Source organism: Sinocyclocheilus rhinocerous, unplaced genomic scaffold (assembly GCF_001515625.1).
Source record: "Sinocyclocheilus rhinocerous isolate Xijiao unplaced genomic scaffold, SAMN03320098_v1.1 scaffold2492, whole genome shotgun sequence".
NCBI lineage: Eukaryota > Metazoa > Chordata > Actinopteri > Cypriniformes > Cyprinidae > Sinocyclocheilus > Sinocyclocheilus rhinocerous.
In genome coordinates this window covers 14,527-30,523 of record NW_015648514.1, presented here as the reverse complement: position 1 = coordinate 30,523, position 15,997 = coordinate 14,527, and the positions used below count along the sequence as shown (strand labels likewise).

At 38.0% G+C, this 15,997-nt stretch overlaps 2 protein-coding genes across 3 annotated transcripts; both read left to right on the top strand.

The window, feature by feature from the left end:
- Positions 1–9,415, top strand: LOC107709791 (E3 ubiquitin-protein ligase RLIM-like). Of its 2 annotated transcripts, none has more exons than XM_016514413.1 (4): positions 1–120; positions 950–1,143; positions 5,760–5,864; positions 5,966–9,415. In XM_016514413.1, the coding sequence occupies exons 2-4, from the start codon at positions 975–977 to the stop codon at positions 7,594–7,596; spliced, it is 1,905 nt and encodes a 634-aa protein (XP_016369899.1). In that variant the 5' UTR covers positions 1–120; positions 950–974; the 3' UTR covers positions 7,597–9,415. The 2 variants fall into 2 exon arrangements, with proteins under 2 accessions (XP_016369899.1, XP_016369900.1); XM_016514414.1 differs by lacking the exon at positions 1–120 and adding an exon at positions 668–726.
- Positions 9,416–10,272: 857 nt separating this feature from the next.
- On the top strand, positions 10,273–14,111 carry glod5 (glyoxalase domain containing 5). Its single transcript, XM_016514411.1, has 4 exons — positions 10,273–10,604; positions 11,945–12,097; positions 12,174–12,329; positions 13,895–14,111. The coding sequence occupies exons 1-4, from the start codon at positions 10,551–10,553 to the stop codon at positions 14,015–14,017; spliced, it is 486 nt and encodes a 161-aa protein (XP_016369897.1). The 5' UTR covers positions 10,273–10,550; the 3' UTR covers positions 14,018–14,111.
- The last annotated feature ends 1,886 nt before the right edge of the window (positions 14,112–15,997 follow it).

Sequence of the window (15,997 nt, the reverse complement as noted above, 5' to 3'; positions counted from 1 at the left end):
GACGCTGAAGGGACGCTTGAGAAAATGAACTCCTGAATAGCTGTCAAGATTAACATTTACAAACATCTACGGGGCAGATACGCAACAGCGACTAGATAAGGCTTCGACACATTTATTAAGGTATTCTTCCGCGTTTTTCTCATTTCGCGAGTCCGTTGTTACGATCGTCGAAATGACGGAGAGCTCGCTGACTGCTGGCTGTTTTTATCTCATAGCCATGCTAACGTTAGCTTCGCCTTAGCTTAGCATGAACAAGATAGCTGTTCTCCTAGGCTGTGCGAGCGAGCTTAAACCCAGTTTGTGCTCATGCTACAGCTAGCATTAGCTTTACCTTTTTCATCAGTTCATGGTTGCGAGAGGTTTGTCGTCACACATTGCGAAATACACCGTTGATGTAATATTGGTCAAATTGCTTTGGTGTTTTAGCAGCACGTTTATGATCTGACTTGCATTGGTAATTAATTTACTGTGTTAATTGTATGTGGCATCAAGGACACACGCAAAGGTTGCTTTCCTTGAAATTCGTGAGCTTTAGCCTTTAGCTTGTTTAGTTAGCTTGCTGATGCCATTTTGTTTTCAGTCTCTGGTTGCAGTCAGCTAATTATATTTGAACAGATTTGAGAGATCACAGTCCAACTCTTAATATTACGTTACTCTTTAATGGCTTCAAAAGATTATTCCAGTCAACGAGCGCTTTCAAGTTTTAACCATTTTCATTAGCTTCAGGTAACAGTAAAAACACACACCTATACACATACAGGAACTGTGTGGCCATATCATGCCAATATTATTATTTGATAGTGATGGTATCATATAGCTAGTAATGGATGATTGCTATTTTTATTTATTATAGATACATGTACAGTTGAACACAGTGGTTTGTGGTCAGTGTATCTGTGTGTGTTTGGTCTGATTGACACTAACCTGTTGTTTCTGCTTTTGTGTGTAGTTGGCTCTGACAGCTGGTCGCAGTGATGGAGGCTCAGGATAATGCAGATCAGGGCAGCAGCGATCAATCTGAAATACAACGCAGAAGACAGCTGGACCGTCTGGACAGAGAAGAGGCCTTCTACCAGTTCGTCAACAATCTCAGCGAAGAAGACTATAGGCTCATGAGAGACAACAATCTGCTTGGCACCCCTGGTAAATCCTTTGATTTTAAATATCAAGATTATAAACCTAAATGTGCTTTACAGAGGCATTTTGGTCATTGCATGTGGTGTAACAGAGCAGTGTTTTACTTATGTTTTGGTTTAAGTGGTATTGGGTTGTAAATTGAATGAAGATTTCAGTAGTATAAAGGATAAACATACTTGAGTGAAGCTGAAATTATAGTTGCTGCTGGGTTTCAGTCAAAAAGTAACACGACTGCGCTTGATATGAGGTGCTTATTAGAGCAAATATTCAAGCTACATGTGATGCCTGCAAAATGATCACAGACTTATTCTCGATGTTTTGGATTTCAGGCGTTAGGTGTTCTTTCATTCTGTAGCTCTAAATATCCCTTTTGGGTAACAGAAGGATGAATCAAATCCACAGACTTTGATAAATGAAAGTTATCTTTTTTTTTTCAGTCTCTCTCTATTGTGGAAGATAAGAGAGATTTCACAGAATTTCTGTGCTGCTCTTTTCCATACAGTGAAAGAGATTGTGACTCCTAAAATGACAAAAAAAAGAACAACAGAAGTAGTCCATACTACTCAGTCCACAGTGTGTGCCGTTACAAGTCTTCAAAGGCCATACAATAGCTAGGTGCGAGGAACAGACCCAAGTTCATCACATTTATTGTACAAAAGTCGCTATACACAAATCTACCCTTACCTAAATGCACCTAAATGAATTGTTTACTGAAACGACAAAAGCTTTTATTTAGCCAAAACCAAAACTGAACGTTATTTAAAGTCCGCAGTAAATCAAAATTTACAATATTTAATTTGTTACTGCACATTGTTAGTCTTTTGTTAAATTTGTTACATTGCACATACAGCAGTTTTTATATCAACTTTTTAATGATATAATTATTTTTCTCCAATTTGTTGTTAAATATAAACATTCAAACAGTGGCTGTCATAAATAGGGATGGCTACTGAAACCCGGTATTAAATCGGTCCCGGTGCTAAATTATGAAAGACCGGAGTATCGATAAGCTCTGACGTTAACGGTTCTGCTGTCGGTACTGGAGAAATTAAGAAAATACACATATTCTTGCTATAAATACATTGTCTTGCAAATTCTATCTCGCCAGAGTCGCCAGCTGTTTTTATATGCAATAATATTCAAACATTTGTCTATGATGCATTTTTGCTATTCGCAATTCAGAAGCGAGATCGCGCTCACGCGGAGGAGCTTCAGCACGCGCAACATGAAAGCCCTGTTTAACTGTGATGATAGAGGAGAGAACTAAACATTCAAACATCTGCTTACACGTAGGCCTGTGCTGTTATATTAAGCTAATTTTATTTTTTTCGATTTTGGCTTCTAAGGATTATAGCTGCGTTTCTTCTAGCGCAACTTCTTTCCCTTCACAGCGGTGCGCACACGTTCCTCCCTAAAACCCAAACTTAACGTCCGAATCAGCTCAGTCGGTGATTGTTGTAAAATGCCGTCTTTACTGTTGCTAAATTGCGGGACATATTATATTATGTTTGATAATAAAACGTTGAAAGCACAATCCGCACAAGAGACGCTGTTCCTCAGGCTGAAATGTGTGCGCGCGGCACGCTCCAAAACGGACAAGCAAATTATACTTTGAGCTTCGGGCGCACGTCCAAACGATCAAATACACACAAAATATGTCAAAATGGCCGGCTTGGAGAGTATTCACTTAAACGCAATTTATGTCTTAATTGGACGAGAACAGTTGGGAGAAAATCCTTTTGTTTTATTGTATTTGTCAGTTTGTTTTACTTTGTTTCTTTGTTCATGTTCTTACTGTATCTTATCTTATGTATATAATAAACTAAAAATGCCTGCACACTGGTGCATTTACAAATTAATATTCTTTTAATTAAATATTTATTTTACATTTCAGAATATAAAGCAATGTTAATTCAGCTCTTAATTTGTCATATATATGAATCTATATATATATATATATATAATACAAAAATACCGATAAGAATACCGTTAAAGTGCCGGATCGATAAGCAGTATCGGTAAGAGTAGTAATACCGTTAAAACCTTAACGATACCCATCCCTAGTCATAAAACAGATTTTCATGACGGATTTATTCAAACATGCATACACATATACACTATATTACATAGCCTAATCATTATATTTAGCAAAATGCTCCTCTCTAGACGTTTTTAGAAGCTATGGACATTGAATGGCTTTATTAAGGTATGTGTAAATTTATGTGACTGATTAGCTGATGAGCGATTACACGAGAGATGATACATTTCAGTAAGTTGTACTGTATTTTTCAACACCTTCTGATGTTTGTTTGTTTATTTTGTGTTATAACTAGTAGTAAACTGGAAGAGATGATCATTTCACATGCCACTACAGCAATCTGTCACCCCATTAAACAGCATAAAAAAACAATTATTATTTGAATTTCATCATAAAATTGACAGAATTTGAATGCTGAGACAATTTTTATCAAAATCTTTTCCACATTGTTTGCATGAAATTGATTTCTTAAACTTCGCTGTTTTGGTCAAATATGTTTGGCAGCAAATTATTGTTTGTTTATTTTATTTGTTCAATTTTGAGAACGCAAGCTACAATAAAAATTGAGAGATACATGTGTGCTTTGACACATGCGTGTACATTTTAAGCTCTAGAACAAGTTCATCCCTTTGTTTTGATTTAGAAATTGTGAAACCATGGGTCTTTCGATTCCAATTTAGGTTTGCATTTTATTTGAATGGTTTGCCTTTTGTTTCTGTGCTCAGAGACTATTAAACAAACATAACACAAACTTATGAAGACACCCAATCCTTTTATGTCCCAGGACAGTGGAAAGGAATGTTATTTTGGAGCGTCCTTTAGCCATGTGCTCTGCCAGGAGATGGCATTCGATGGACATTTCTTGTCCTGGTAAGTCCGGAGGTTTTCAGTACTGTCCTGTTGCTGTTTAATGAGGAGTCTTTCTGGACCGCTACTGCATAAAGACTAGACTTCATAAAGTTTGAAAACTCACATCTGATGGTGAATTTCTGCATATCCAACTTTGTCAGAAGAAATTAGACTATTTGGAAAGCACCTTGGATATGTTGTATAAAAAAAATGCATGTCATGTCATTTGAAACATCTTGATCTTGTAAACTGTTAAACACTTTGCCCCTTTTTACACTTGGCATTAACGTAAAATCTCACTTGACCACATTTTAAATGGCAGATGTAAATGCACCCAAACGCATTATGAACGGACTGTGATCAGATCACTGAAGAAGCCACATAAAATTGCTGCAAATAGCCATGTCACTTTATGAATTTAACCAATAAAGCATAGTTTTGTGGGTTCTTGGCTTTTTCTTTTTATTCTGCACTCACAATGTGAAAACAACAGTATCTATTTATTTACTATATAATTATTTCGCTGGATTACATCTGGATCTTGTTTCTATTATTTATCTTACCAAAGAAACCACTTTAACTATTTTCTCCCCTTTTCTTCACTCGTAATACACATTACTGTAACGTAGCAATATGAATTATCGAGAGGGGTTCGTAAAGAGAAGAAACACAGTTCATCCAGTCAATGACAGTGACACCTCAAATATGCAAATAAAAACGTTGGTTTAGAAATGTACAGTGTGAAACGTCAGCTTATGAATATCCAGAAACATTTAGACAGCTTGTATTTATTGAAATGTGTTCTTGCAGTACTCCTAGTTAAGCGGTATGACGTAATGTAATACTACTTCATGAATAATTTAGCATTTTTCCTTTTGAAAGTCTTTTTGACAATTTTGATTTTGTTCAATAATCTTAATAACATGTTCTTTGTAACACTACTATTGTTATTTTATTTTTTACTTACTATATTAAACGTTTTATGTTATACATATGTACTATTTCCAACCGGTTTCATTGTGTGTGTCAACATAGACATTCAACAGTTTACTGCAGTTGGATATGCAGTGTTTTGCTTTATTTGTTTTATGTGTAAAACGGTTAAATGTTTAACCATATCTCATTAATCAGGATGTTTTTTTGTGCCAGCCATGCAATTATTAATGAAAGAATTTGAGTCTTGTTGCTTTCATTTACATTTCACCCTATCAGCCACCATTGGTTGATAAGCTCAGTTTTCTTTACTGTGTTGACATTTCCTCTTGAAACAGCGAGTTTGACTGCAACTTTGTTTTAGACTTCGTCACACCAGTGAACTATGATTTTCAGGTTGATGTTGCTAGTCAGAGGCAGGTGGTATTAAAGGGAAATGATTCTAGAGAGCATTTTATTGGGTGAGCATTTGCAATTTCCCCTCAGTGAACCATTTTTTCGACCTTTATCTCTGAAGAACAAGACTGTAAATTTTAAGTGTGCTTAGTTTCTGAAAGTTAATTTTGTTGATTATCTTTTAGAAGTGAACTGAATTTCAGATGACCTCAAACTAAAAGCCATAGAATTCTGATTTTAGGGAGTCTTTAAGAGAAGGTCGAACTGGAGAACTATTGAAAATTTGCATGCATGTAATTGTCCGGATTTGACCACAATGATCAGTGGTCAGGTTTACTTTACGTTCCTGCAAAATCCCCACTCTTTCTCTGGCTTCTCAATTCTTACCCATTTGTTTCTTGGTCAGGTGAAATTACGGCAGATGAACTGTTAAACCGCCTTCGGCAGGTCAAGGATGGCCCTGAGTCACCCAGCAATGACTCCACTGAGGAGAGAAGGGAAGGGCCTGCTGGTAAGTCAACTGTTTTTCTGTTTATACAGAATCCATACCATCCAGATGACTTTCCCTGTAATTCTGCCATTTTAATGTCTTAATATTCTTGTCATTCTCAGCAACAGAGATGGAGGGCACTGAGGAAAACCCCAGTGGGGAGACCCTTCTTGACTGGCTCAACACCGTACGACAGACGGGGAATACAACGAGGAGCGGTAACCGGGGTAACCAATCATGGCGGGCCGTAAGCCAAACCAATCCCAACAGCGGTGATTTCCGTTTCAGCTTAGAGATCAATGTAAATCGCAACATAGCTGAGCAGCAAACGCAGACGGAAAGGCTGGAAGGGACCCAGGAGAGACCAGATGGCCCTGTGTCTGAGCCGGAGAGTCTTATGGAGACTGCAGAGGTGGTTGAGGAACCAGTGGTGGATGAGCTGGCGGTTATAGTAGAGCCAGAGCTTCCAGTTCCTATCACCCTGTCTCAAAACACGGAAGTAATTGCACCAAATCCACCATCTCCAGCTCCCCCAACTTTGCCCCCAGTAGAGCAACCACGTAGGGGTCAAATTAGGGCTCGCAGTAGAAGCCCAGAGCAGCGACGAACAAGGGCTCGCACTGCAAGAGGTCACTCGCCGCTCAACCTCGAAAGATTGGACGGACTTCCGCCTGCTCAGCACGACCTGCCTTCTCGCAATCCTGAGATCCTTCCAGAGCCCCAGGTCGAGGGAAGCTCACGGACTCGGCAGTTGTTCCTGTCTAGGCAGAGCACAGTGGAAACGGAAACTCAAGAATCGGAAGCAGCTCCCGAGTTACCCGAAGCACCGGAGGAGAGGGAGGCAACTGCTGGGGAAGCAGGAGCCTCAGGTCGTCGTCCTCCAACCATAATGCTGGATTTGCAGGTACGCAGGGTGCGTCCCGGAGAGTACCGCCAGAGAGACAGCATCGCTAACCGTACCAGGTCTCGTTCGCAGCCCTCCAACAACACTTTACTCTATGAGACTGAGCGCGGGGGTTTCCGCCGGACCTTCTCCCGTTCGGAGCGGGCAGGAGTGAGAACGTACGTCAGCACTATCCGCATTCCCATTCGCAGGATCTCGGACACTGGACTCGGGGAAGCCACTTCTTTGGCTCTGCAGTCTATGATTCGTCAGATCATGACTGGCTTCGGCGAACTTAGCTACTTTATGGACTCAGACTATCCAGACTCGAACCGTGAAGACAGCCCAGCTGCAGACCTCACTGATGGACTGGGTAACCCTGATGCTTCCACCGGTGCCGCTGCAGGTGAAGCGGACTCCTACCTTCCTGGGAATGGAGGCTCTAACCAGGGTGGTTTAGAGGCACGGACAGAGGAGAGTGAAGTGGATGGTGGAGCGTCCGGTGCTAACAGTCCTCGGGAGAACCGAGGCAGACAGCGGGCGCCCATTAGCTTGGATGAAACCGGATCTCTGCCCTTTCTGCGACTCGCGCACTTCTTCTTGCTCAACGAGGAAGATGACGACCAGCCCAGAGGTCTCACCAAAGAGCAGATCGACAACCTGTCCATGCGAACCTTCGGCGAGAATGATGCGCTCAAAACCTGCAGCGTCTGCATCACGGAGTACGCCGAAGGCAACAAATTACGGAAGCTGCCCTGCTCTCACGAATACCACGTGCACTGTATTGACCGCTGGCTTTCAGAGAACTCGACCTGCCCTATTTGCCGCAGGGCGGTTCTGGTTTCCACCAACCGAGAGAGTGTCGTCTAGCCAAAGTTGGTTTTGTGGCACTTCGATATCACTTCCTCCCTTCCCTTTACATTTATTACCTAGTCATGTGAGAACTCGTATTGAGATTTTTTTTCTCCCATGCATCCTATATGAAGCCATCAATAAGTTTTATCAGATTTGCTGGTTTCCCCCAATTTACACATCAGTGTATTTTGACCCATCTTACAATGGAATAAAATTGGTGCAAGGATGGAGCCCTGATCATTTACTTGTACTGAACATCAACATTCAGCAAAATTATAAGTTGAGGGGCAATGTAGTGTGGCACATACACTTTCATACTAAAAGAGAGATTTGAGTTGTACTTTTATGTGTTCCATATCAGATTATAACAAAGTTGGCGTTTTTAATAAAAATGAATAATTTGAGGGTCAAGATTAGCATTAAGGATCAAGAAAAGTGTAATCTGCTCATGCGCAAATACATTTCAATTGGAAAATACATTGAAACCGCTGCATCTAACATGATTTTGGTTTCATTCAGTGTTGGTTGTGTGTTGGTATGAAAACATAGTGTGTGATGTACCAGTTGCACCGTTATCATAAATGACTAAATACAGACAAATAGTAGTAAATTTCACAGTAGTTCTGAGTGAATTCGTCATCCTGTATAGAATATACTTTGATTTGGCTTTTGAAGGTGTTCAGTAATACTGATTTTGAAAAACATTTGGCCAGACACTTTTTACAGTTCCAAACACAAAAGGCTGTAAATATGCTACATGGACACATAAGGTTGTATTTCTGCCCGTCTTCCCAAATGATGATGATGCATTAGTTGGCTGACTCAAATCTACTTCATATATCTTAATAAAAAACTTGGCTACGTATAGGCAATGTCGTGCAATGCTAATAAGGAAAATGTAAAGGACGTTTTGACATATTGACTTGTATGTTGTAGTCTGTAAATATTAACGTTTAAAATGAAGACTTAAATGGAAGTTTTTCTAACGGTTCTGTACATTGAGAATAGCATCGTTTATCTTACTCTGAGGAGGAAATTATTTTTCTCATTATGTAATGGTTGGTTCATATGGGAGCTAAGGTCCTTTAGTCCCATGCTAGAAAAACAAATGCAGTGTTATTTTGAAACAATAGATGAAATATCTGTCTATATTGTTTCTGTGTTGACTTGGGATACTAACCCTAAGCATAATGTTCTCCACCATGAGTTACGTCAACATTTAATGTATCATAAGCAAGCCAACCATTGTTAAAAATGCATATTCTTATGTTCTGAGGTCATGTATTATAAGAGCGAGTTACTCGATAGAATTTCGTAATTTTGTCAGCATCATATTTATAGCTTATATTTTGAGTCATCTTTTGACTAGCTTCCAGTTTGCTGTGTTTAAAATGAATAAAATGATTTCCTCACTTGACCGTTTCTCTGTGGCCTCGCCACCACGTTGAGTGCTGCTGTGGAATAAAGGAGCTTACAGTGAACCTCACAGCCTACTGCTATCAGCCAGTCTAATTTAGCAATACATACCACATAATATGCTGTGAAAGTTTTTTTTTTTTGGTTTGTTTTTTTGGGTTCTGCACATTCTGGTTCAAGGTTTGTATTTAGCAATAATATTGGTTTTCCACAAATGTTCAGCATTATTTTGAATTCTATTTGGATTCTTCAGGTGACATTTGCTTGTATCCCACCAGTGCTTACGGCACACAGACGTTGCACACTTTCTGCTTTCTGCTCGGATGAGAGACAACTACTAAATATCGATCAGTCTGTTCTGGCTTCATCAAGCCATAATGTTATTTGTATATTACAATAAAAAAAACATGTACAGCAACGTGACTGCGATAGTTTGTTTTGGAAAAAACAAACAAGTTTGCATATTTGCATATTATATATATATATTTTTTAAATGTTGTTTTTGTTTTTTTAATAGTACTGTTTACAGTTTTTGCAAACACTAATATAAGTACGGTAAACATATGGGAAAGACATGGTAAACAGAAACCTAAGATGATTTGTTCATTGAACTAAATCATCTGTTCAAAATGACAATATCTGCGTATCACGATTTCAAAATGAAACTTGAACGTGACTCTTATTCCATCACAATGATCTGTCAATTGAAAAGACTGCTCAAAATAAGTAACTGTTGTATTAATCTTAATGCATGGTTTTATGGAAACTGGTGAACAATATATATTTAGATCATGAAAATGTGAGGATAAGATCCATTGACACCAGATACCATGAACATGAACTAACTGGACTACATTATCCGTGGATGTGATATTTCATCATCAGTGTTCATCACAGTTTCTATGGTCCTAAATACCACTTTTCCAGACCAAATTTTCAAATCTGATATCACTTTATGTATTCAGGTCCTTGTAATGAGAAGCTGTAACCAAGTCCACAAGTGTTGATGGAAATATAAAGTAACTGATATATATATATATATATATATATATATATATATATTGACTATATATCATGATATATATACCGTACGCTAGGTGAGGAACTAGTTACTGTATTGTTTTCTCTATTTTGTAGCTCTTCATCACTTTGATGTAAGAATGAAATCTATTGGTTACTTGTAGCCACTCCAGCGGCAGTGATTGGTTCATCCTCACCAGCGCTGAGAAAAGTAACAGTGTTCACGGGACACCGTCAATATGCTACTTAGTAGCTGGATGATCATTTACAGTAGCCTAACGACACCGATAAACTTTGACAGACTGCAAATTAAAAATACATTGATTTTAAACAAGATAATTATCATTTCGACCGCCCATTTCAGTACACGCTTTCTAATAGTTTATTCTCTTTCTGTGACATGTGGCTCTTGATGGCGGGTGTAAAAGAGTGATTACGGCAGGTGACTAGCGCTTATCATTCTCCAGTTAGACTTGTTTCTGTGATTCTGTGAGCTCAGACAGGTTAGCACAGGTGATATCGTCGGTGATAACATGGCTCTACGCGTATGCAGCACTTTTCTCCGTTCTTACTCGACCCACGGCAAGGTAACAACGTCTCTCTCTCTCTCTCTAGTTTGATAGTGCATGGCAAACATGTAATAATATTATAGAAAACTATTGTATGAAGTTACTACGTGCAGGGTAATAGTGTTTCATTACTGTAAAAATGTGAGAGATATTTCCTGGAAGCGAATTTATGAATCGTACTATGATGAAGGCTTGGTCCATGAATATTAATTAGGGGACTTGACGTTCGGCCACTGATTGGCTCAAAAGGCAGACGCCTGTTAAGACTGGTTTCAGTTCGGGTCACATTTATTTGTATAGCGCTTTTCACAATGAATCATTTCAAAGCAGCTTTACAGAAAATGGCATGCTTCAGATATTACAATCAAGAAGCCAGAAGTGACTGTGTGTGTTGGAAGGCATGTCTCACGTTGGACGTTGTATGAAAGTTACTAAGAGACGTTGTTGTTAATATTCATGAGATAGATATTGATGCAATTTCATTTCCTGGAACATTTGATTGGCAGTGGTACACACACAGCTTTCCATATATCTTAACGGATTAAGACAATTATTTAAGACGGATAGCTAGACACACCACCAGTCAAAAGTTTGGAATAATTAAGATATTTTTATGTTTTTTGATGTTTACTCTTATGTTTACCAAGAATGCATTTTTAAATCAAAAATACAGCAATACTGTAATATTGTGAAATATTATTACAATTTAAAATCACAGTTTTCTATGTGATATATGTTAAAATATCATTTATTTCTGTGATCAAAGCTGTATTTTCAGCATCATTACTCCAGTCTTCAGTGTCACATGATCTTTAAGAAATAATCTTTCTTATTATTATCAGTGTTGAAAACAGCTTTTGCTGCTTTATTATTATTATTTTTGTATTATCTTTGTGGAAAACTTGATGCATGAGTAGAAAGTTCAATGAACAGCATTTATTTGAAATAGAATATTAATATAAATACAAATAGCATTATAAATATCTTTACTTTTGATTAATTCAATGCATCCTTGCTGAATAAAAGTATCTTAAAAATATCTTACTTTTGAATGGTAGTGTAAGAATCAGAATTTTTGAGGACAAAGCAAAAAAGTATTTTGAAATTGGGCAAAAAGACAAATATGCAAGACTATTAATTGCATAAACCATTGTGAGCATTATAGTAAAAGTAAAAAAACGAAAAACATAAACCTACTGATTTTAAGCTGTTGATTCTAAGCATAGAAACAATGTGGTTCAAGTAAAATAAAATAGGAAGGCCGACTCGATTACATAAGTTTTTGTTCGTACATTCATCACAAATCTATCTTTGCTTGCATAAGTTAGATATTTTAGCTCTTTGTTTTTCACCCTCAGTCAGTTCTCGGTGGACTCTCATCAGTTCGGTTCAAAAGTTCCTGTCCCGTTGACATCAGTCATCTGGACCACCTGGTGCTCACGGTTCGGGACCTGAACACAACCACGCACTTCTACTCCAAGGTTTTGGGGATGGAGGTCGTCACTTTTAAGGTAGAATGTCACTCAAAGCACACTGCAAACAATACCACACGGTGGCAGCAGACTCTAAGTAATCCTGTCACTTCAGGGCGACCGTAAAGCTCTGAGTTTCGGAGAGCAAAAGCTCAACCTGCATCAGGCTGGGAAGGAGTTTGAGCCCAAAGCCAAAACCCCGACACCGGGATCTGCTGACCTGTGCCTCATTACCAAAACCCCTCTGACAACCGTCGCTGCCCACCTCAAGGTGACTTACACTGATGTGTTCACAGAGGTTTGACAGAGTTGGTATGAACCGCTCCGTTTATGAGGGAATTTGTTTCGAATTGGCCACAGAATGTTGAATTGGAATGCAATTGCAATGAAAAACAAAATCACGCAACAGATCAGTTTATTACTCTAATAAAAATGTTGCAAATTGAACAAATAACAGCTATTGATTTTTGACTTTTTATGCTTGATTATTAATTCTGCCATACAGTACCACAGAATATCCACCACGTAATTCTCTTGATTTGAAGGCATGCTTCATAATTAACGCAATATCTCACAAGCGAGAGTGCTGTTGTTTCTAATGCTTATTACAGGCATGTTTGAATTCAGTGAAACGACATGCAGTTCTATTGAAGTTCATACTGAGTAGCTTGCATTTGAGACTCAATATTGGCAGTTACTTCATGAATCAAACCAATCAGCTCCGAGGTGACAGACTTGTGATTAAAGCAACAACAACAACAAAAAAAGTATTTAAAAATTGGACAAAAAGACAAAGAAACAAGATGGTGTACCCAACATCTTTAAAGAAGGAATAAACTACAATCCTATAAACCACTGTGAGCAATATTATACAATTGAAAAACTATAAAGAGCATAAACCTATTGACTTGAAGTTGTTGATTATAAGTATAGAAACAGTGTAGATCAATTAAAAATAATAATACTAATAATTTATTAAAAAGTAGACATATACAAATAGTCTGCAAACGTAGGAAGACCAGCTTACATTTGAGAAACAATATTGCCAGTTATTTTGTCTATTTTTACAGAAAAAAAAAAAAAAAACTCAGCGATGCCAAAGAAAAATTATAAGAGGAATTGTTTCGAATGGTCTTTCCTGGTTTTGAACTCTGCCAATCAAAATCAGAATTGTTAAAGGGGTCATATGATGCTGACACACAGCGTCTTCACGACATGGCGGCGGCAGCAACAATACTACAGCGAGAATAAAAGTTATGCCTTCTTTCTTTGCGTGAACATTTGGGCGGTGTTATGCAAATCTTCCCACATCGTGACGTAGACATGTGGGGCGTGTTAGAACGAGCCGTTTTAGTTAGGCGTGGTTGACTCTTAACTTTTATAAAGAATATCTCTTTGGATTTGAGACTTTAGTGTTTGCAACTTTACAGATCTTCTTTATGCACCAAGAGCTTGTAACACTCCAAAGAGAAAGGAACAATTGAAATCGCATCATATGACCCCTTTAAATAAAGTGAAGTTTATGCTAATAAATTAAATTTGAAAGCGTATTTCTATAGATAACATTTTAACCATTACTAATGCCACCACACTAAAATACCCTGCATGTTTTGTGCAGTTCATTCTGAAAATAAAATGTGTAATTAAAACTACACGCATACAGTACAGCAGTAAACGCATTTCGTAGAATTTCAATTCAAATTATAATTCATCCGGTTCCCTATTTTAATTTACACTAAAGAACTGACATGTAAAAACATTCTCAATTGAGTTCTGCACGGCTCACAGATAAACCCTGACGCATGCAGGTGCTGATATGCTGCTGTTGTGTTGCAGGCGTGTGGAGTGACGATAGAGGAGGGTCCCGTGGACAGGACAGGCGCTGTGGGTCCCATCCGCTCCCTATATTTCCGTGACCCTGACAACAACTTGATTGAAGTCTCCAATTACCAGCAGTAGACAGCAGGGGCGCTGTGTCATTGCCTTAAGATGAAGATGAATATGTACTCAGATGCCTTCCTTGTGATGTTTTTAAATGTAATAAAGAAAACATGCCAAGGTTGTTTTCACTTGTGCTTTCAGCTGGGCTAACATTCTCTTATTTTTATAACTTCTTTATGTGGCTGCCGCAATATCAAACCGTGTTGGTCCAAGCACAGATCCTCTCATACTGAAATGCATGATTTTAAATTGTTATTATGCTGTGGGGTGCATTCATTTGAAGCTAGTGTTGTAGTCAAGACCACCTAATCTGAGACCAAGACAATTGTGTGTTGAGACCAAGACCAAGACCAGACCAGCATTGCTCAAATTCATCTAAAGGATCCACATTTACTGCCTGAGAGATGCCTTATTTTTAATCATTAAATACAATAATAAGACACTTACAGAGCTGTTACCAATCAAATGAAATCTCTAACAAAAAAAATAATCTTTGCACTTATTTTTATAACTTCTTTATGTGGCTGCAGCAATATCAAACCGTGTTGGTCCAAGCACAGATCCTCTCATACTGAAATGCATGATGTCAAACTTAACTGGATACAATACAAAAAAAAAAAAAGAAAATAAAACTATGGCCAAACCTTTGCACAACTCACCTGAAGGAGTTTGTGTGAAGAGTTTAACCCGTTGCTGTAGTTGACAGTCTTTGGGAAGTCCATGTAAGGAAATCCCCTCTGTAGTTTCTGCTCTGAATGAGACGGAAAGCATTGTCCTGAAGAGAGCGATCATCAGGTTTCTGGAGGTGTGTAGATGTAGCCACCCTGCTAGGGTTCGTCCATCAAGATGAAAAAGAGCGAAGACTCATTGCATTTACAGGAACAATGCTAGTTTTGGTGCTCCAGCCTGAACACCAGAAAGAAACAAATTAATTTTGAGTTTCATCTGGTGATGCAATTGATAATAATACTCCAACCGGCAATCTGTCGGCGATCAGGACTTTGATTGATTGCCACGCATGAAAAAATACTATAGTAATTTACAGTAAATACTATAGTGTTTTTGAACCATGCTAGTAAAGTGTATTATACTGTACTGTATATGTTATAGTATTTATAACACTTTGTTAATGAACGCTACAGCATACTGTAGTATTAACTATAGTGAACGGATAAACTGTAATAAATAAATACTGTAGTATACTTTAGTGTTTACTACAGTAAACTGTAGTGTATTGTAGTATAATATACCCTATAGTTGTAGAAAACTTAGCACAGTATTGTGTAAAGTAATTTGTTTATAATACTATAGTTGTTATATTACCACAGCAACTCTAGAATTACCGCAACAAATTAATTCAAGTACTTTACTATAGTATGGTTCAAAAAGACTGTAGTATTTACTGTAAATGACTATAGTATTTTTTCATGTGCCCAAACTAAAACACTGAATGGTTATTTCTCTTTTCCGGTCCCACTTTATATTAAGTGGCCTTAACTACTATGTACTTACATACAAATAAGTACAGTGTACCTATTGTGTTTATATTGTATTTTAAAACACTTCTGCTGCTATTGAGGTGGGATACGGGTAGGTTAGGGACAGGTTTGGTGGTATGGGTTGGTTTAAGGGTGGGTTAAGGTGCAAGGGATGGGTCAACAGTGTAACGATAACCGTAAATGTAAAAACATGTATGTACACAATAAGTGCATTGTATCAGAATCAAGAACACAGGACTAGATGTTAAAAGCTGTCTCTTGTGCCAAGAAGTGGTGAGCACTTTTTGAGATTTATCTTATTGCAAACAATGGTAGACGATCAGCTGACTGGAATTCTCCGAGTTGTATGGGAGATGAATCTTGGTCAGAAAACAATTTTGGTATCAAATGATTGATTTCGAAGTAAGTACATAGCAGTTAAGGCCACCTAATATAAACTGGGAGCTATTTTCCTTCTTCCGTCACAGTAATTGATGATAAAATCATGTGTTTAGTAGCA

Excerpts from the sequence above, each read along its gene's own strand:
- LOC107709791 (XM_016514413.1), top strand. The coding sequence starts at position 975 with ATGGAGGCTCAGGATAATGCAGATCAGGGCAGCAGCGATCAATCTGAA. Across the intron at positions 1,144-5,759 it reads CAATCTGCTTGGCACCCCTG|GTGAAATTACGGCAGATGAA; the intron begins GTAAATCCTTTG and ends TTTCTTGGTCAG. Across the intron at positions 5,865-5,965 it reads GAGAAGGGAAGGGCCTGCTG|CAACAGAGATGGAGGGCACT; the intron begins GTAAGTCAACTG and ends TGTCATTCTCAG.
- glod5 (XM_016514411.1), top strand. The coding sequence starts at position 10,551 with ATGGCTCTACGCGTATGCAGCACTTTTCTCCGTTCTTACTCGACCCAC. Across the intron at positions 10,605-11,944 it reads CTTACTCGACCCACGGCAAG|TCAGTTCTCGGTGGACTCTC; the intron begins GTAACAACGTCT and ends TTTCACCCTCAG. Across the intron at positions 12,330-13,894 it reads CCGTCGCTGCCCACCTCAAG|GCGTGTGGAGTGACGATAGA; the intron begins GTGACTTACACT and ends GTTGTGTTGCAG.